Here is a 22,461-nt window from a genome sequence, read left to right as displayed (position 1 = left end):
CTATCAGTAATGGGGAAATATTTATAAATACATCACATCCAAACAACCGAGTAAGGATGATAAAGCCGCGACTTGAATTGAATGCTTTACAGGAGGAAGAATACAACGAAGTAGAGAACGAGGATGACACGACAGCTGCACTTCCAATGGCATTAAAGGATGGATCAGGATTTCTAAGGAAAAGGAAGGAAGCCCTTATTCTGCGTTGGAAACGTTTTAGCGTTGAAAGTTCAAGAGCCGATTTCTTCAGAGAAACCGCCATGATGTTTCACCCATGAAGAAATGAGGAAACAGACTTATTAAATAATGACGTCGAGAGTATTTGCAATTAACACAAGGAGTAAATTGAGCTGAATAAGCTCATATATGACAAATTTTCATAGAACGAACTAGACCGGATTTTGGAAAACCTTCATGTCACAGCGGAAGAAACAGCTGATGATCGAGCTGCCTCACAACTTTTAGATTCCGAATTAGAGCTCTAGCCGTTCCAGAGCAAACAGGAGACATTAATGTTTTTCAAGAGCACAACAATACAGAGGAAGAGGAAGAGGCGGTTCGATTAATTAAACTCCCACCTCTAATATTAGAAGACCATTTACTGGCAATGGTGCAGTCACTTAACAGCAAACAGAGAAAATATTTTGCTCATGTAATGCACAATGTCAGTAAAAGGGAAATCTTCTTCGAATATGTCGGAGGCGGTGCTGGAGTGGGCAAGAGTCGGCTTATAACAACTATATATCAATCGTTGACATTGCGAGCTAATAGTGTACCAGGAACCAACCCTGAAACAGCCAAGGTGTGACTCTGCGCACCCACTGGCAAAGCAGCATTTGGAATTGGGGGCCTAACCCTTCATTCGGTTTTTTCACTCCCTGTCAACCAGTCTTCCGGCGATCTTCGGCCGCTAAATAGTGACACATTAAACACAATTCATGCCAATCTCATAGATATTAGGCTTATTATAATTGACGAAATTTCAATGGTTGGAGCAAAGATGTTTGCATATTTAGATTGCAGGCTAAAGCAAATTTTCAGGAGCACCGCTTACTTTGGAGGCATACCAATTATCGTGTTTGGTGACTTAAAGCAGCTGCCGCCAGTAGGAGATCGATGGATATTTGCGCCGAATAGGAATGATAATTACAGTACAATTACAGGAACACCGCTTTGGGATCAATTTCGGTACTTTTTAGCTCACTGAAATAATGCGCCAGCGTGAAGATCAAGCATTTGCTATCGCTTTAAATAACATGTCAGACGGAAATATGACACACGCTGACATCCAATTAATCAAAATCAGGGAAAAGACCTCTAATGAGATACCGAACGAAGCCATCCATCTATTTTATTCAAATGCTGGAGCAAATGATTTTAATTTAACTAAACTGGCGAACACGATGACCGAGGAGTTCATTTCGACTGCGAAGGATACAATTAAGTCCAGTTCCCTAACAGAACGCAGCAGGGCAAACATTTTAGAAGCTGTGAAGTCTTTTAAGCCATCGGAAACACAAGGAATGCTTTATACATTGCAGCTCAAGACTTCGATCAAATATATGGTGACAGTCAACATAAGCATAAGTGATGGTCTCGTCAATGGTGCTACGGGGGAACTAATGCAGGTTGATTCCGAATCACAAAGATCTGAAAGTTCAGTGGTGCGACTATGGATAAAATTCGCAGAATCAAGAGTTGGAAGCTTTGCACGTTCCAAGCAGCCTCACAGTCGCAATGCAGATTGGACACCAATCATGAGCGTGGTCCGATCATTCCAATACAAGAGAAATGAGCAAATAACCATAGAACGCAGACAGTTTCCGGTCATTCCAGCTGAAGCCATCACGATACATAAAAGTCAAGGTGGAACATACACACAAGTTGCTGTTCATCTAGAGGGTAGAGTAAGCAGATCAGCTTTATATGTAGGATGTAGCAGAGCCACAAGTGCCAATGGGTTGTATATAATCGGGACATTTTCTCCCCCGAACCCATTTGGACCGCAGGATCCAATTAAAACTCAACTTAATAGGTTGAAGACAGAAGGAGCATTGACGACATGCTACAGATTTTTGACTGAAAAATCGGAACAACGCCTAGATATTTATTATAAAAATGTAAGGAGCCTAAACAAGCATATTGAAGATATTAGATCAAACAAGCTGATTTGTTCTGTTGATATTCTGTGCTTTGCCGAGACATGGGCCTTACCTCAAGAAGAATTCCAAATAGAAGGCTACAGTGTTACTGCACGCCTTGATGGAGAAAAAAGATCATCCCGACGACGCCCTGCCAACGGCCTTATAATATACTACAAGCAAGATAGGTGCCCAGGTCTATCAGAAGAATCATTTTCAAGAAACGACACCGGTTCAACAAACGTTTACCAACTGTTAAACGTAAACAATTCAACAGTTTCCATATCACTTCCGGAATTTAGAAACCAAGTGGAAAATAATATCCGTCAGATAACTGAACAGTATAATGGACCGTCAGTAGTCCTTGGTGACTTTAACATATGTCGCCTAACAGCAACTGATGATTTGGAGGCTCGATGGCAACAGTTAGGATTTCAATCTTCATTGGCTAAGGTCGCCACAACAAAACAGGAAACATCAATAGATTGGGTATGGACAACCATGGATTCTGCAATAACCTCATGTATCACATATGAAACACCATATAGTGATCATGACGGAATATTTTTAAGCTTTAGAAAATAGATATATTATATATATAGATATATGTTAGATTCAATATTATTAAATTTAAGTTTGTATTATAATATAAAGTGTAAGTCATAGATGTAATTATTGTAATTTATATAGGTATCATATAAAAAAGTATTATAGAATAATAAATATTATTATATGTTATATATTTTCTAATTTCTAAAAATATTAAAATTTGTTTTGTTTTCCATTAATTAATTGAATTGAATCATTGAAAGATCTATTTACCTCAATAACTAACCTTAATTCGAATAGAAGATTGTTTATAGCAAAGAACCTGGCTAGAAAGAACTAGCAAAATGCTTTCCGTTGGATGCAAACCGTTGGCAAGTCACGTTTTCAAATGTAGTCATACATATAGTAGTTACTAAAAGAAATGCACCTGTGAAGGGTATTATAGCTTCAGCACAGCCGAAGATAACGTTTTCTCTTGTTTTCCTTTAACCTCATAAGTAATAAGCTTATAAAGTCACCAAATGAGGTAAGAAACATTATGCTGTCAAACAGCTGTTTTATAAAAATAAACAAAGAAAAATTGAGAAATGGATAACCAAGATTAGTAATTAATTTCGCAAATTTAATCATTTTGATGTAAATATAATGATTTCATTTATTTTTATGCGTACAAAATGTGGTTTTAGGATATTTCACTATTTTCCTCGATTCTATACTATTTTAGAAATCTATCTTATATATATCGTTTTTCTTTTTTGTGTACAACTCAATGCATGTGTATTTTTACTTATTCTAAAACTAGCTAAACATGTTTGTATTGTTAAATGTTGAATGCATGTTGCATGCATATTCTTCTTTTGTACTTGTATATTGTCTCGTATTGTATGTGTTCTCGTAATAGTTAGGATTACATATTTTCTCGTGGATAATTCACCAAATCTTTGAGAATGCTATTACTACATATGTACTATATGTATGTATATGGGTCATTCCATGTCAAATCGAAAAATAGTTGGACGCGACCCCCACCGATTTGGATGAATTTTGGCAGTGAGTTTTGTCTCATCATAAAACGAAGTTCTGCCAAAGGAAAAAATTTAAAAAAATGTTTCCTAAAAGTTATTCAAAATTGAAATTTTCACTGTTTTTCCGATTTTATGAGTTTATTTATTCAATATTTGAGAAACTATTGTATATTTTGAAAAAAACGCTGGTGCGTTCATAGAGGACACTAAAAGGTATAGGAAATTTTTTTTTTCAAAATTGTTAAAAGTACCCGTCGCGGGAAAATTTTGGCCTCAAAATTTTTTTATCATACCTCTAACATATCTAAATAAATTCTAAAATTTTCAGAGGTGTTTTATTTTTTGTTTTAAAGATATAAATTTTTGAATTTGAAATGTTGAAAAAATAGAAAAATACTATTTCGCCGAAATTCAAAAATGTATATCTTTGAAACGAAAAAGAACACACCTCTAAAAATTTCAGAATTTCTCTTAAATCACATAGAAGCCTTTTTATTCATACTTAGGAACTTGAAAAAAGTTCCTCCATTCTATTTCAATCAAATATTTACAAATTTCTTATAAATATTGAAATAAACAAAACATACACAAATGTTGTATTGTGAGGGTTGCTTTCAGACGTCACAAAAATGTGAGGAAATTGTAAGCATTTGAGCTTTTGAATTTACGCCAACATAAGGTAAAGCTCACAAAATTCAAAAACCTCACAATAGTGGGGGTGGTGACTATTGTGAGGCTATGTGAACAGAGCTGTAAATTGGTTAAAACGCGGTGAAAACACCCCCCAGCCTTGTTACCAATATCAGGGTTTTCAAACACCTAGTTGACTTTACTCTTTATAAATTGGTGAAATGAAAATCAGAGAGCACTTTTTTCTGTTAACAATAGTAATTCCAAAAATAGATAAAATCGGGCACTTCTTTTATGTCCCAAATATAAGGTAATCAAACTTCCGGTTAGCTTTATATCGTACATATCGATCATATATAATATTTAAACCGTTAAGGTGGGTCAAAATGTGTAATATTTAAATGAGGTTCGGACTAAGGTCCAGACCAATTCCATTTATATTCAGCTGTAAATCACATAATTCTTAAGAAAACTAGTTAAATGCAGCTCATAGTTAAATGCACTAGTTTTCTTAAAAATTATGTGATCTACAGCTGAATATGAATGGAATTGGTCTGGATCTTGGTCCGAACCTCATATCCCTAATATAATGAATTTCGATCCTTTACTTTACGTTTTCGACATCAACTCAATATATTAAATTTAGCCTCTTCGGTTAAGTTTACGGTATATCATATATATCTTATTTGAGAATACTTTTAATATAACTTTCACTGACGCGAAGTAATATATAGTAATAAAACTAAGTGGATCTGTGACCTTCAATATAAGTTAATAAAATACCAATTTTGATGGTAATCCATTCACAAGCTGAGTTGATTTAGCCATGTCCGCCTGTATATACGCGAACTGGTCCCTCGGACCACTATAGTATAAAGTTGCCATACAAACTGAACAATCGGATTCAAGTGCTTGTATGGAAAACTCTTGAATTTGACGAGGTATCTTCACAACATTTAATCGTATTATAGCAACTTCGGTGCAACCGAAATTAACGTTTTTTCTTGTTAATAAATAATTTTGCCAACAGCTGAAAATATTTCTCCAGATTTGATCCTTGCAAAATGCGATAGTATAAAATGTTTGGTTATACGCGCACTAGCCCTTACTTGTTTAATATTATATTAATTATTTATAATAATTACTCACATATTTTGGTGTGCCAGAGAAACATTCGCTAATTGGAATATATGGACCAGAGCAGGTGCTTAATGAAGGAGATGATTGTACACTAAGTGTCAATGTTTCTAATAAAGGTGAGTTCTGCAGTTTTAAATTTTCTGGAACTTTTCGCGTTGCACCATTCGTTTCATGATTTTGATGAGATGTTATAGATGTATTAAGATAAATATTACTTTCATTGTTCGAAACTGCAGTAGTTAGATTGATTGTATTTGTGGTTTCTCGAGCAGTATTTGAAACCGAACTTAGATTATTTTGTTCCGAGTTGGCATAAGTCGACTTTCTATTTTTAGAAACGTTATTGTAATATATCGGTGACGGCATTAAAATACCTAGTTTCTCTTCACTTATTTCTCTATTTTGATTATCTTTTCGTGGTAATGTATTATTCGGCGCTTCTACAGAATTTTCATTTTTATTGTTTGACGCACGCGATTTAACTGAAATGAAGATAAAAAAGTATTTATCCAGTACATTTTGTAGTATACATTTTACAACATAATAGGGTATTCTCAATCCGGCCAAAAAAAAAGCATAGATAAAATGATCCGAAACTCCTCTCTTTGCCTTCTAAAAGAGCTCATGAACTTTCAGTGCTGCCAAGAAAAACGAGTTCATGAGCTACTAAACAGATGACAAGCAAAACCATGAACTACCACTAAGAATCCCGCAGAAATAAATTGCGAAATCAGTGGGTAATTTGTGAGATCAGATTTTTTGTTGCCTTTTACGTATATTTGTAATATTTATTTAAAGAGATTTAATATAGTTTTGTTTTTAAGAAAGAGCGGTATTTTGTCGCAGAGTATTCTTTTGCTTAGCAGTACCAATTGCCAACGTATAAACTTATTTTGGTTAAAATTCCCAGCAAATGTTATGTAAACTTTGACTTCCGAATAAATTATCAAAAGATATTTGTTAATTGAGTATATAAAAAAGAAATTAGGATCATGTTTAGGTTATTTAAAACTTGTGTGTTTTGATTATTATAAAATATTTTGTTAAATTTATTTTGTATCGTTAATTTTGAAAATCTTTTGTGATTAAAATATACATGTACTTATATTTAGAAGTCATATAGGATATCTAGCTTGTTAAACTAATTTTAATTATGTATATTTTTCTGTAAAATGGAAACCTAAAAGTACCCAAGAAATACATTTTAAAACCTCAAAACTTACTTCTTCGTTAATGGCACCACTGTCAAATGTTATAAAAAAATGTGGACTTTGACAGCGCTCTCTCAAATCAAAGAGTTTCGGATCATTTTATCCATGAAAAAAAGTCCAGTAGCTACACGTGACTGAAAAACTAAACTCTATGTACATATGTACAGGGGCTACCATGAGTATTTTTCATAACACCTCTCTAAATAATATTGAATAGCACAATTAAATGTCATAAAAATAACATACTTGTGTAATAACATATAAGCAATCCCACTTAGTACCAGCTCACACACGGACGCTTTTGTCGCCCCAACCGGTTTTTTGTGAGCGGGGGACGACAAGGAAATACGAAGGGTTTTCTTGTTCGTAACAGTTCGCTGTTGCCCAATTCCGAATTCCTTTTCATTTTGAAATTCGTTTCACGGTTGCAATAGCGCTCGGTTTCAAATGAATATGTACGATGAGTTCGGAAATTTGAATTTTGTTATCTATTTTTTGCATGTAATATGCAAATATGCACAGAATAATAGAAATATTTTGAAAAATTGTGAATAAGGATAAAATTAAGATACTCAATATATTTAATTTCAATTTTTAATAACATTTAGGAGTATTAAAAATTAAGTTACTTTTACCTTTTATATATTTACATAAAACATTAAGATGCTTTCATATATATTTCTTTCAATTTACATTTTATTTATAACAAGAAATGTAATTAATTCAGGAATGGGGTTTTAATAACTCCCGACAGATTAGGAAATTCGCGTCATACATTTAGCCTTGAAAATTTATAGCGGCATTCAATACATACTGATGGATTATGGAATTCCCGTCATAAGATTTTCTTTAAAAATATTATTAGCGTGTATTCTAAATATTGTTCTACCACTTTCATGGTGATTCCTTGTAAGCAAAATCAGAGACAACCATACCAATATACAAATGAACTATGCAATACACGCGTAACCGAACTGCACAAACATTTGCGAAAATTTTATGAAAAGGAATGACAGAAAAACTTGACTCGAGTTGCTGGACTTTTTTCGCTCATGTGAACGCATATAGCGACAGGAAAACAGAATTTACCGATAATGAGCGACAAAAGAATCCCCATCTTATTGAACATATACATAAGTAAGTATGCATCAAATAATACGTCGAGAGAGCAAATTCATACCGCAGGAATAAGTGATAAAAGGATATCCATCTAATTTCATTGTGAGAGGAAACAAAGTATACACATACTACAACCAAAAATCCGAAGTGTTGCATTTTCTCAGTATATTAAAAAAATAAATTCAAATTTTAGCAGCTGATATAGTGGGGGTCTGAAAAAATTAGTGCGTGACCATCCTCACGATTTCAACCCTCCCAGCAATCTAAAATCAAAACGGAAAAAATTTATTAATCTGGAATAATGTCGCAATATCTGGAACTACTAAAGAGTTTGAAAAAAAATTTCACGAAATGGCGACAGTCTGAAAAATAAACAAAAACAATTTTTGTACCATCTTTTACTGTTTCGTTTCAAATTTTTTGAAAATAGTAAAAATTTAGGAATAGGGCTGGTTCCAGACATAGACAAGTCAATAAAAAGAAAACTCTCTAAAATTTCAGGTAAATTTAAGTATTTAACAAGGCCAACAAAGAGAGTAGGACAGCAAAACATAGGGGTTTCAGGAAGATCAGTGAAAAGGTCTCCTCAACACCAGAAGCCAAAAGGCTGCATAAGGCACAGTACTAGCCATTTAAAGATTGGATGGGACCTATACGTCCAGCGTTGAAGAAAGAGCCACAGCTCTTCTACATGCGCATTTCCCGAAGACAATTCGAGAAGACCAGCATATTATAATGCATATAGCATTGGATAGTCGCAAAACAGCTCTTCACTGCAGAGGACTATGGCTTCTTTTGAAAAATACAAGTGCCCGGATACGGATGGCATTTTTCCAGCATATATTCCAGAACCATGGCGCACTGCAAAGGTAATACTCATACCCAAGTTAGGAAGGAAAGACTATGACGAAATTTTTTAGGCCAATTAGTCCTAGACATCAAAGGTGCTTTTGACAATACGTCTCACGAAAGCGTGGCAAGAATATCTAGGTCTCACGCTGGATTCCAGTCTACGGTGGAAGCAGCATGTGGACCTGACCTTAGTCAAGGCTACGAAAGCACTCATGGTGCGCAACCGACATGCCGGAAAATCCTGGGGCTGCAACCCAAGGATTATAAAGTGGATGTACACCATGATCGTGAGACCGATTATCACATATGGGACGGTGGCTTGAGTTTCTAAAGCATCGTAGACTTCAGTAGGACTCCAACTATCGAAGATGCAACGACTTGCCTGCAAATGCGCGTCGCGTGCAATGCGTACGTTCCCGCAGCACTGAAAGTGAACAGCCTATCAAAACGCAGCTAAGTGCACCTTATTTGGATGCCTGGCTGACGAGCTAGCCGGCTATGCAGTTTTCACCAGAATGGTAGGACTAGAGCCGTGTATCGCCGTTGGTCCACATACCATAAAGGAGCTGCTCCGTAATGAGGAAAGAGTAGGCAGGGAGAGGCATTGGCAACAACTCCAATGCATGCGCCATGCCAAATTGCTAATGGGTGGTTACGAGCTCAGCAGGTTTAAAAATGTAATCAATCTCCCTAGAAATAAATTTCGGCTACTTGTCGCGTTCTACACCGGCCATTGCAAGCTCAAAAAGCATCTATACAACATGGCCCTAGCCTCTTGTTCAAACTGCTAGTTCTGCGACATTGAGATGGAAACCATACAAGTAGAACACCTGCTAATAGACAGCATAGCAGTTTGCAGACGCAGAATTAAGGTCCTCGGATCCATGTTTGCGAATAGGGATCACAACGCCTCATTAGCACCTATCAGTATATTGGAATTGATCCACGTGCTGGGGCTAAGTGAGTCGTTGTGACTTAGGGAAGGGTACAATAGAACTTAGGTCGCGGTGCATACCTCATATCTATTCTATTCAATAAGCAATCGATGCAAATCGTGCCGCTTAGTAGAAAATAGTTAAACGAGTTGCACTGGTATGTGCAAAATGATGTATTTGTTTTTTGACTGTCGCGCCGTCAACATCTCTACTATCGGACTCATAAAAATAACTAAGGAGAGAGTATGCATAATGAGTTGCTCCAAAATCAAGGCGGAATTAGGTCACAAGTGTCAAGACAACGTGTGAATCAAATTTTGAAAGAGGACTTAAATCTTATATATGAATCGAAGTGCCTAAATTCCACTTGTTAGATCGCCATAAAATGGCACGCATTTCCTTTTTCTAAAAATACATATTCTGGAAAGAAGGGATTCACGGCACCCTTAAAAATCTTGCTATTAGCGTAAACATGGCGGTGGCTCTCTAATGCAGTCTACTTTTAGCGCTAAAGAGAATTCTCCCATTTGCTTTGATCCGAGTCGTATGACAGCAAAAAAAAAAAAATGTGGAATTGCTAATCACATTTGTTGCGGAATATCATGACGACAACTGGGTATTCCAGCAAGATAACGCGCCTATCCACGTCGCAAGATACTTCACTGGCCGGCATTAAGTCCTGATCTGAATCCAATAGAGATTTGTGGGGCATACTTTTCTCAAAAATGTTTAGGTCAACAAAGCGGTATGACTAGCTAAAACAAGCCATTGAGAAGGAATGGGCGAAATAGACGGTTAATACTGCAAAAATTTGCCAATTCACAGACACATCGTATTTTGGGTCCCTGAAAAGCTTGTGAAAAATTTTATTCTGATAACTTTATTAATGTTTAATTTGTATACTGCAAAGTGTTGTCATTCGATTTCATCCATTTTGATAGCAACATTCAATTTCCAACAAAATCTATGACACGATATATTTATTCAAGTAGTTGGAAGTGTGATTTGAATTTTTATCCGATAATAAGAAAAAATATAAAACTGCGAAGCAGAGGATATTCTCGTTACCATTAAGAGCTCATACTTGGAGAGACTTTCTTAGAGCTGTTTAGGAACCTATTTTTCAAATCACCAGCATTTTTTCTACAAACCCTAATGTACATTTAACCATTTAGATCTGCAATTCCGATCTATCGTGGGTGCTAACGAAAATATGTAGCAAGTTTCAACAAGATAACTTAATTTTTCTGCAATTTATAGATTGCGCGGACAGACAGTATAACTCCATATCTATCTCGATTAGTTTTAGGTGATACAAACAACCATTAGGTGAACAAAACTACTATACTCTGTAGCAACTTGTTGCGAGAGTATAAAAAAGTTGAGTAAAAGTTCAACATTCATTGGTTGACGAAATCGTGAACGAATTACAATCATATTTGGTATCTTATTAACTTATATTATATTATAGGTCATACGTTTACTTAGATTCACCATTACACTTTATTTCGTGTCCGAGATATTTATATTTAAATCTAATTTTAATATATTGAGTACATGAGAAAAACATCCACCAGAGGAAAGTATGTGTTGATCGCATTAGCTTTTGAAATTACTCAAGTACCTATACTTGAGAACATTTTCCACTAATTATTATTTTTTTAAAAATAACTCACACACTGTCCGTCATATTTAACATTAAGTCTGCTAGAAAATTGTTATTAGGACATGTAGTATATGGGAGCCGGGATAATTCACGGACTGATTTCACACATTTTCGACAATAGACCATATTGTATTTAGTATTATACGTACACTTCATTTTGCAAAGATATCTCATCATTTATCGATATTTAACCAATCCAATGTTTGAAATTCGTACGAGTGGTATTGACCCGATTATATTTAATTTTGGGATTACGACACATCATTACCAGGAAAATTGCTCTCTGAGTTTCATTAAGATAACTCACATAATTACCAATATATAAGATATATAAAGTCACCCGGACGTTTGAAAACATTTATATTATATTAACGAAAATCTTTACATTATGTATATGGGGACTAGGAGAAGTATTGACCACATTTTACCCATTTTTGAATCAAGGGGTACTCTTGTTTAGAAAAAAAATCCTTTTATTTTTATTTTTTTTATTTTCATTTTTTTTATTTATAGCTTCACAATTCAAGAATATGTCTACAAGAGAATTTTTGAATATTAAAATTATTTTCGGAGATATACATAGGTATTTTGCTGCCCCGAATTCATCAGCTGCTAGTTGTGGAAATTTTTAACCTTTTTTATTTTTTCCGGTATTCTTTTGTTGTTAATAAATATGTAACTAACTAAGATATCCCTCAAGCGAATGCTTGTTATCATAAAAACATCCTCACTGAATTTCAATATTAGATCTCACGGATTGACCGATATTTTCGGTAAAAAGTCTGCCATAGAAGTCCACATATTCGTTATCGGGGGCCTGAAAAGTTAAAATCCGATTTCAACAATTTTTGGACGTAATTTTTACATAAATTACTCTCGATTTATGGTATATGTGGTATATTGGTTGAAGTCCAAATATTATTGATTATTAGGTCAAACAATTTTAATACCAAAGGAACGCAGTAAAATCTTTAGAAGCCCATCCATGTCTGCCATTTCAGATAGAAATTTCACTGTACGAAACAAAATATTACACAAAAACTGTCTCTGAATAACAACGCCGTATTCTTCAGACCTCAGAAATATAAATTAAAACTGGGAACGACCTGAGATTTATGAGAAAAGACAATTTTTGAAAAAAAAGTTACTTAAAATAATTAAAGCAGTCGTTTACATTTTCTCTCATACCGACCACTAAAATACGGACAAATCAAGTGAGTCGGACGGCATTAAACAGGGATATCCAACTTATTTCAATGTGAGCACGCTTCAAATGATTATTTTATTTTACATTGTAGCCCTATCGGACAAAATATTCATTTTAGATTATTTTAATAAAAACCGCTAACATTTTTGACGATTTAAAATTATTCTATATTGAACGTTTAAGATATAGAGTAACTATTTACATATTGTTATAATTTTATGGAAATAAAACATCCGGTTTTGAACTTTTAATAATAAATAAAGTAAATTAAAATTGTAATCCCATCAGATGGACAACAAACACAGAGGGTGTTCAAATTTTAAATATCACTTTTACGGACCAATGTGATATTTCAGTATTCAGAATTTACACAAGGAATTAACTGCCGAACTTCTAGTACTGGAGGAAAACGTTTTACACCTAACCATAGTTAACATTGGATGGAGACTTTCATTGCACACGTAGCAGATACATTGCTTCAAAATTGGGTTAGACTCAATGCCAGTTCGAATCAGACGGTGCGCAGCAATCCTGATGCTAGGTATCGCACTTCTCTTAGTCCCCTTAATACATATTACTAAAAAAAACCGTTCCTACAACATTCAGGTATACCCAAGCGGAACGGACCTGATTTTCACCCCGCCAAAGACTATGAACCCGCTACCATTCTTCGAAATTATTTTAGGAATGCTTTCTGTCGCTACAATGGGTAGGGTTAGAAGCTCAAAAAGACTGTCGTAGTTTCGTTTCAATTCTAGTAACATATAAGTAAAAACGGCTGTGTTGAAAGTTAGTGCGCACATCCGTGTTTACAGCTATTTCCTTTTAATAACGTTAAAAGAAAAACTATAAAGTGCCATAACTAGGCACTAAATTAAGATTAGCACTGTAAATTGGTACCTGGGATACCTATTGGCTGATATTTTGTTAAAATTAGGCGTATCCCCGCCCCCTAAATGGTTTCATGTACATATCTTTCATACCGCTGAAGCTAACTCAACCAAATTTGCTGGGAGTAAGTCTTTTTAGCATACGCTGTGAAATGGGTATAATCAATTAATAACCACGCCCACTAAGCATTAAATTTCACAAGCAAGATGGTAGGGAAAAGCGTTATAGGAGGTGTAAAAATTTAAAAATGGGCGTGGCACTACCAACCTTTAGGTGAAATCCTAAATTTTAGGAACTATGGAACTAATTTAAACCAAATTTCGTATGTGAAACGTCGTATTCATACTGTCATTTGAATAAGAAATTTACTCAAACGCCTCCTTAAAGAAAGTGAAAACACCACGTGTGTCTAAAGATTAAGTATGATTTAAAATACTGAAAACATGCTTTTAAAGCATATTAATTTAAAAATAGTTCCTTACATTGTATAACTAGACATACAAGTAGTTTTCGGTCAGTTTATATAAGGAATTATTTTTCACTATTTAGTTTGTTTAAAAGCGTATTTTTTTTTTAACTATATTTATTTTGATAAATTACCAAAGTAAAATTAAGATTATACACCTTAAATCATATTTTTGATTTGATTAGGTCTCTTTAAAATAAATAAACAAAAATTACCGTTATCTTCCAATGAATGATTAGTGTCGTGCAAGTGGCATACTTGGCAAATACAATTAACCCAATCGCGCATGTCTTCTGCAGAATCAGCAGCTAAATAATAGGTCCGTTTCGGTGTTTTAATATCAAACATGTATTGAAATTTTTGTTTCCTGTTTTCCAACCGAAGACCACAATCAACCTGCTCACATTGATCTAAATCAATTATGCCCTTAAGTTTTCGACAGTTACGATCAGTGTAGTATTCAAGGCAAAATTGTTCAGGTATTTCTCCTTGCTTTAGTGTAAACCAACGACGACGCCAACGCTGCAAGACAGAATATAAAAGCAATAATATAGTTTTGTTTTTAACTTTTCATGACTAACATTGCCATGATCTTAATAAGAGTTAAAATATACATATACTGCTTTTTGTTTATTTATACAATGAATGATTAAATTAAAGGGTTAACTGTAAACCCAAGTATTATAGTAATGCTTTACTAAGAGGCCGGATTTTAATCCTACAAATGAAGGGCACCTAGATAACGTTCCTCAACCATTTTTTATCGATATAACAACAGCATGACAAAGAAGAAACATCCTATAATCATTAGGGGAAATTTGAACAAAGGCTGGAACGTTTAACCAGATAGCCATCTTACATATATTATATACTACAATAACATAAAATGAACGGATAAATATTCAATTGTAATGAAGCATTTGATTGGAAAGTCTAAAGATATCCGAAAGTAGCCAAAGGAGTAACACAGACAATAACAGTTAGACCCCATACACTAAGATGGTAAAGGACATTTTATGAGGCAATATAGGAGTAATCTCCAAACAAATTTCTATATCAGCAGGGTAAGAAAAACGGATCTCACAATTTCTGCAAGAATCAATGGTTGTAGACCGCTCGTCTTAATACGTAAGGCAAATACTGTGGTCGCGGATTCGGGGTAATCTGAGAATCGCTGAGCTGTAGATAAATAAACGGGTCGCAGTTTTCGAATAGTGAAAAGCTGCGAATAACCAATAAGCAGTCCGGACAGCATTCAGCAGCTAGGGGAGAGAGAATCTGAGAGAGGTTTTTGGTTGCATTGAATTCTTCATATGTGCTGAGTACCTATATAATAACCACTCAGGCTAGCAATCTATGCTTTAATGCATAGCCAGTCCCCACATGACTGGGTGGGCTTATGTCATAGGCACGGCAGCGGATGAGCTCTCAGTGGGCCAACCGTATCATCCACAGAATGGTTTTGGAGAAGACTGCGCACCACTTATTTTCCCCGATGAAGAGGTTCAGAGTGTCATCAAAAAGGCGAAATCGTCTAAATCCATCGGCACTGACGGAATATGCATACTGATGCTAAAACACCTAAGCCCAACGGGAGTAAACTATCTCACCAAGGTCCTCAACTTGTCGATATCCACTCTTCAAATACCCGATGTATGGAAAGTCGGAAGAGTGGTCCCACTATTCTTATTCACTTATCGCCCGATAACTCTCCTTTCCCCAGTAGTGAAGACACTTGAGGCCTTGTTACTCCCGTCATTCACTCACCACCTGAGCCTAGCAGATCATCAACATGGCTTCCGAAAAGTGCACACTTAGCGTCATAAACGCCCAGATAGTTCATGGCCTGAACCAGAAGCCACCCTGCGAGAGGACGATCCTCTTAGAGGTGGATTTGTCAAAAGCTTTTGACACAGTCAATCACACAACGCTACTTGAGGACCTAGAACAATCAATGCTCCCTCCAGGGCTGAAGCGGTGGACTATGAACTACCTAAGCGGTCGGCATTCATCCGTACTGTTTCGAGGTCTAAACTCCAAACTTAGGAAAAATAAACAGGGGGTTCCGCAGGGCGGTGTCCTCTCCCTACCACTGTTTAATTTCTATATTTCGAAACTCTCCCAGCCACCAGCGGGAATTTCAGTGACCTCGTACGCTCATGACTGCACGATATTGACGTCGGGCAATGGAATCGATGGCATGTGCTCAAAAGTAAACAGTTACCTCTCCGATCTTTCTCACTTCTTCTCTGCAAGGAGCCTAACACTCTCCCCAACTAAATCCACAGCGACCATCTTCACAAATTGGACGAAGGAGTACTGCACATTTCAGTCAATGGCACAAAAATTCCGACAGTAAATAACCTTAAAATTTTACGCGTCACATTGGACAGTCTGTGCTCCTTCACTCCTCACACGACCGCGATAATTGCCAAAGTACAGAGCCGCAACAAAATCCTCAAGTCGCTCGCCGGCAGCTCTTGGGGAAAAGACAAAGAAACGTTGTTGGCAACTTACAAGGCAATCGGCCGGCCGGTCCTAAACTACGGATCTCCAATTTGGTCGCCTGGTTGTAGTGCAACGCAGACGAGGAAGCTTCAGACTTGTCAAAACACTGCACTCCGGACTATCACGGGGTGCGTCTTGATGTCCCCAATTGAACACCTACATAGTGAGGCTCTTATGCTTCCGGTTAAGGAACATAATGAGCTCCTATCCAAGCAGTTTATGCTGGGGTGTTTTCGTAGAAATCACCCATGCAGTCGCCTGCTTGAAGCGGAACCGCCTCCTAGGAACATCAAGAGGTCATTCCTTGATTACGTCGACGACATCAGACAGTACGCCGACCGGACTTCGGACGCAACGAACTACAGACAAGCACTGACCGCCATTCACAGTGGAGCCATTAACACCTTCATCGACTCCCTCTCAGTGAATGGCGTACTAGGAGTCAAACCACCACCTATAGCAGACGTAGAGCTCGAGTTGCCCCGCGAAACCAGAGTGACCCTCTCGCAACTTCGTTCCGGATATTGTAGCAGGTTAAACTCCTACTTATCCAGAATAGACCCCGACATACCAAACACATGTCCTGCATGCGATGAGGCCCCGCATGATACTAACCACCTCTTTGCATGCCCAACAAACCCAACTCATCTAACACCCTTTTCCCTATGGTCCGACCCCGTCGAAACAGCCTGTTTCTTGGGCCTCCCGTTAGGTTACTTCGACGACAACCAAACTATCACTTACCATCCAAGCGGGGACTAGATAACCGTTACAACAACAACAATAACATCCGAACTTAGCCCTTCCTTAATTATTTTTTATTAATCATATTTTTTGTTATTGTAACATGGCTGTTAATTTTCCAACATGTAATTATAAAGATTAGTCTGGTCGCTTTGTTTCATGTTGAAATGTCTTAGATTCTATTCATTGCGTTGGTCTTACTTAAAATGTACATCGACTGAAATCGATCTATTTAAGGTTTATAAGCAGAAGCGCATTGGCTTCAAAGAAATCAGACAACTTGAAACTAAACATAAACATCGATCTGATAACGATTCAACCAGTTCTTTTGTTCAGCAGAGTATTTCTCTTCCGAACATTGATCACATACATTTTTTTGCAAAAAAAAAACGTTTTATACTTTCGCTTCTGCTGCACTGCTATTTCAACACAGCTGTATGTATTCCAGCACTTCCACCAATCATTGAAAAACTTAACAAAATCGAATTTTGGGATAACCTTTAGCTCTTCTAGTATGCACTTTTAATCCATTCTATGATTGTAAAACGACGGCCTTTTAGGGTTCTCTTTATTTTTGGAATTGGAAACGTCACACGGAGCCATGTCTATCGAATATAGAGGTTGGGCATTGTTACAGTATTGTTTTTGGCCAAGAATTTAAGAGCGTTGTTTTGGTGCAAATGCAATGACTTGTTTTTCCACAAATGCGGGCGTTTTTTTCGGATCGTTTCATTACAAACTTAGCACGGGCCTTTATTAAAATTTCTAATACTTTTTAAAGTTAATTTTTTTCGCATAATCTTTTCCATATCTTTGAACAAACGAAAATCGCCTATCTCATAAAAACACATCCAACTTAAGCGCCTGCTACAGACAACATGAGCAATGATTACAGTTGAAAATTTGATCGTACTTCAGGGCAATGTATATCAACATAATAGGGAGTAGGCCACAAATTATGTGACTCCATGCTGACAACGCACAACAATATAAGTGTATAATTCATTTTAAACCGCAAAAATACGTACTTTAAATAGTTGAAATTTTCAAGTATAAACGTAAATATCTAGAAAACTTTAAGTTTCTCGCGGCTATATCTGTATATATTCTTGATATGGAGGATCTCCTCTATCCGTCCATACCCATTTTATCCCCGAAAGCCTGGGACGGTATACTAAAGCCGACCCTTTAAATGTGCTAACAAGCAGTTGTAAATTCTTAGCTACTCTACCCTATTGGCACAAAGTTGTAAACCAAAATGCAGTTGAGTCTTGAGTTGAGTTGAAAAACATGGTACCGAAACTTCAACCAAAATGTAATTGAGTTGAAAACCGTAATAGGGACCTAAGACTACTTGAAACATCGGATTTACTAATTCCCTTCTCGGTCAATAAACCATGCACTGTACCACATAAATATAAAAAGCAGAGTATATTTACATGTAATGTACCTCATTATGAGAAAACAAGCAAATATTTTATATGCATTGATTTTATGCAAATGATAAACACTTTCTTAACATACCGATCTCCATATCCTCTTAGAAGGTGGTGACTTTATCAACCAACCTTCGTAGTGAACTTCTTTATTCATAACGGCTAATTTTAAAGTAATAAGTATTTCACGCCAGTTATGAAAACCAAGAAAGCAAATGTATTTAAAAACCGATTGATTGGTTTATACAGCTTTATGAATAAATAATCCAACAAATTTAATAACAAAATTATTACTGCGGCGAAAGTTATCGATTATTCGGTATTGTGTCAGAAAATATGACAATGACAATCTGTTCCAACAGAGCTGCAGATAAGTATATAAGTATAGATAAGATACCGTGTTTCTTTATTCAATCTAACAAATTCAAAATCCTGTCCTGCTATATAATATAATGCTATACACTTATCTTAATTTCCAATTCCAACAACTTAACACTTATTGCTCGCTATTCGAACTTACAACTTATTGCTTATAGCTTAATTGCTCTTAACACGGCAACACTCTAATTAGAACTGTGTCTGCTGCACAATCCGGCAGCCCTTATATAGTAAATTTTTAACACAAGTTCGCTACTAGAACATTCTGGCAACTACGAATTCACTCTTTAGTTGCTTCTGGCAGTTTATCGTCAATTCTAATTTGTTCTGGTACTCGTGTTCGTCACACTGCCCTCTACCTAAGTCTGATCGTCCCGATTAGATATTTGCGGTACCAAACGCTGCAAGTCGTTCCAGATGAACAACCTTCATTTTATTCCTTGGTCTTCCAATGGTCTGTATGCGATACACTACATCATTGAGTCGTTTAATATACTGGTATGGCCCTTCCCAATTACACTGTAATTTGGGAGATAACGCTTTCTTTCGTTGTGGGTTAAATAACAATACCCAATCGCCTTCAATAAAACCCTCTGTTAATACCACCACTTACTTGTCACTTTATTCCGCAAATGAGAAGCGTATGTTTCTTCGTTTCAAAATTATTCACAAACTTTTATTTTGATAATTGCAAAAATTACAAATTATTTTGATAATTGCAAACTCAACGCACTCCCTGGTCACAATCCAGTGGAGAGGTAATAAAACGTGGTTGATAGCCGGGATAGATTGACACGCGCGCCAAAGGAATGGTGTTTCGTACTCGACAGTCGCTGAGAGAAGAGACTGTCCGCTTCGAGGACAGATGTTTTGTTCGGTGTGTTGTGTAGAGATCCTTGTGTGGTGTGTGGGTGTTGTGTGTGGTGTGTGTGCCAGTGTTGTCTTGTGTGTGGTGTGTCTGCGTTCTTCGGGGCGGGAATTGTAACTCATTTGGCCATCAGGGCCCCCCTAGGCGAATGTTCAGCCTAGCAGTCGCTGTAGCTGTTGCAACGTAGTTCAGCCTACGCCTAGTTGGTGCTACGTTGTGCTGACGCCATGGACGGGACTCAGATCGGGGTGCCGTTCTTCGGCGACGTGCCACACTCTCGCCTCGGAGTACGGTGAAGCAACGTGTGATGCTGCCTGCCACACGTTTGGCACAAAGCACCGGAGTCGCATTCCTGCGTCGTGTGTGTATGTGCCAGACAATTGTTGCAATGCCCATGCGCCTGGGCAACCTGCTGGCGTTGTGTCGGCGACATGCCCTTGAAGAGCCCACAGTGCTGCAACTTGTGGGGACGGCAGCAAAGGGGGCATCGGATGCGATGGGGCGCCTCAGGTGGAGACGGAACGGCTGCGGATGCTCGAATACTATTACGAGCGGTGGTTGACGGTGCGGTTGCGGCTGGTGTTCGGGGCGTCGCGGTTGGCATAATCCCAAGGCGAGGCACAGTGATGGCCGATCGCATTGTTGGCGTTGGGGTGGAATGCATTTCAGTATCCATATCTATCTGTATGGAGAAAAAAGGCGTGATTAATACGATTCAGTGGTATAGAGTATGGATATCTTTCTATATGTGACCAACTTTATTTGGTTTGGTGATCGTATTAGTCTACCCATTATTTTGTTAGTATATATGATTGTAATTTGTAATATTATATTTGCGGTTTTTTATTTCTGTTTTCGATTATTTAGACGGATATTTCGATTTTTTTCTTGTAGGTATTATTAAACGGATGGTTTACTACATGCGTTTTCGCTATTATTTGAGATTGGAAGGAAGCATAGTTTAACGAGGGGTCTGGTTAGCGTTCCGTTTCGAGTACGGAGGTCAACTACTCGTATATGACCGTCGGAACCATGATGTAGCTTCTCTATGCAACCAAGTCGTAGGGGGAAGACAATCGTCATTAATTAAAACAAAATCTCCAAGCTTTGGCGCCTTCTCGGGAGTTTTCCAGCGGTACCTTTTATGAAGGTCCTTTATATACTCCTCCTTCCATCGGCGGCTGAAATCATGATAGAGAATTTTAATTCTTTCCCATCTATTTTGTAAGGATAGCGACTCCACGTCTGGCTCAGGTATGGCCAGAATGTGTGCTCCTTTTAGAAAGTGCCCTGGAGTTAGGGCTGTGAGATCTGAGGGATCTTGCGAGAGTGTCGTTAGTGGCCGTGAATTGAGAACGGCTTCAATTCGAATTAATAAGGTCGAGAATTCTTCATAATTAAACTTGTAGTTTCCAGCTACTTTTTTGAAGTGGGATTTGAAGCTTTTTACAGCTGATTCCCATAAACCACCCATATGAGGAGCGCTTGGGGGGATAAACTGCCAATTAATGCCTTGAGGTGCGTACTTCTGTACAATTTCAGGTAAGACTTGTATGATAAAGTCCACAAACTGTTTCTCAGTGGCTCTTTTGGCTCCAATAACCGTTTTGCCGTTGTCACTCATTATTTTTGAAGGAAAACCACGCCGTCCGACGAAGCGAGCGAATGCCGCGAGAAAAGCCTCTGTCGTCAGATTTGTACATAGCTTAAGGTGAACAGCTTTTGTCGTAAAACAAACAAAAACTGCCACATAGCCTTTCATTAAAGTGGGAGATCTTAACATTGAAGCCTTTATCTGGAAAGGCCCAGCAAAATCGACACCTGTTGTTGTGAAGGGCAGAGCAAAGTTGCAGCGTTCAGGTGGAAGTGCTGCCATTATCTGCGTTCGCATTTTTTGCTTGTACGTTGTGCAAACTTTGCACATGTAAAAGCACTTCTTTATTTGAGGCTTAAGACGGGGAATATAAAACTCTTGGCGGACTATTTGTTGCATGAGGCGGTGCTCGGCGTGTAGCATCAGTATGTGGACATAATGCAGATATAATGTGACAAGCCGTGCTTTTTCTGGTATGATTATGGGATGTCGTTCGTTGTATGTCAGGCTGGAGTTGACAAGCCGACCATTCGCACGAAGCAAACCCTTTGTGTCCAGAAATGGATTTAGTACTAAAATTGAGCTCTTTTTATCGATTGGCTTCGAATCTTTTAGCAATGATATTTCTCGGCTGAAGTAGCGCGTTTGAGTAGATGCGATAAGAGCGCCCTTTGCTTTTTGTAAGTGTAGGTGCGTTAATGTATCGCATTGGGGGTATATTGGAGGTGTTTCGTTAACTTTAGTTTTGAGCTGCTCTATAAATTTGATCATGTAGGCAACTACTCTGAGGGCTCGGGGGAACGATGAGAATCACTCAAGGATGTCAGTATCATCCGATGTTGCATGAAAGGAGTCGATTTTTCGACTTTCCGGGGCAATTATATTGCGCATGGGCGATTGTGGCCAAGAATCAGGAGATTCTGTTAACCATCGGGGGCCATTCCACCAGAGGGTGGTGGTGACAAGGTGCAGGGGTTTGCACCCTCTTGTACCTAGATCAGCAGGATTGTCAGCACTGGCTACATGTCGCCAAGTGGCTGATCCTACTAGGTCAAGTATTTGAGACGTTCGGTTGGAAATATACGTCTTCCATGCATGTGG

General features: G+C 37.4%; 1 protein-coding gene and 1 long non-coding RNA gene across 2 annotated transcripts in view; both read right to left on the bottom strand.

The window, feature by feature from the left end:
* dos (daughter of sevenless) overlaps positions 1–18,826 on the bottom strand; it is a 104,092-nt gene extending 85,266 nt beyond the window's left edge. The window contains exons 1-3 of the mRNA XM_070112173.1: positions 18,609–18,826; positions 14,048–14,354; positions 5,495–5,967 (exon numbers count right to left, since the gene is read on the bottom strand). Of these exons, the coding sequence (XP_069968274.1) occupies positions 5,495–5,967; positions 14,048–14,354; positions 18,609–18,677 (849 nt within the window). The 5' untranslated portion in view covers positions 18,678–18,826. The remainder of the gene's footprint in view (positions 1–5,494; positions 5,968–14,047; positions 14,355–18,608) is intronic.
* Positions 18,827–19,568: 742 nt separating this feature from the next.
* LOC118683502 (uncharacterized) overlaps positions 19,569–22,461 on the bottom strand; it is a 43,591-nt gene continuing 40,698 nt past the window's right edge. The window contains exon 3 of the long non-coding RNA XR_011396990.1: positions 19,569–20,448. This is a non-coding gene — a long non-coding RNA (uncharacterized lncRNA). The remainder of the gene's footprint in view (positions 20,449–22,461) is intronic.

Source organism: Bactrocera oleae, chromosome 6 (genome assembly GCF_042242935.1).
Source record: "Bactrocera oleae isolate idBacOlea1 chromosome 6, idBacOlea1, whole genome shotgun sequence".
NCBI classification, from domain to species: domain Eukaryota; kingdom Metazoa; phylum Arthropoda; class Insecta; order Diptera; family Tephritidae; genus Bactrocera; species Bactrocera oleae.
Note: the sequence above shows the minus strand (reverse complement) of the source record. Positions and strands in the feature narration are given on the sequence as shown.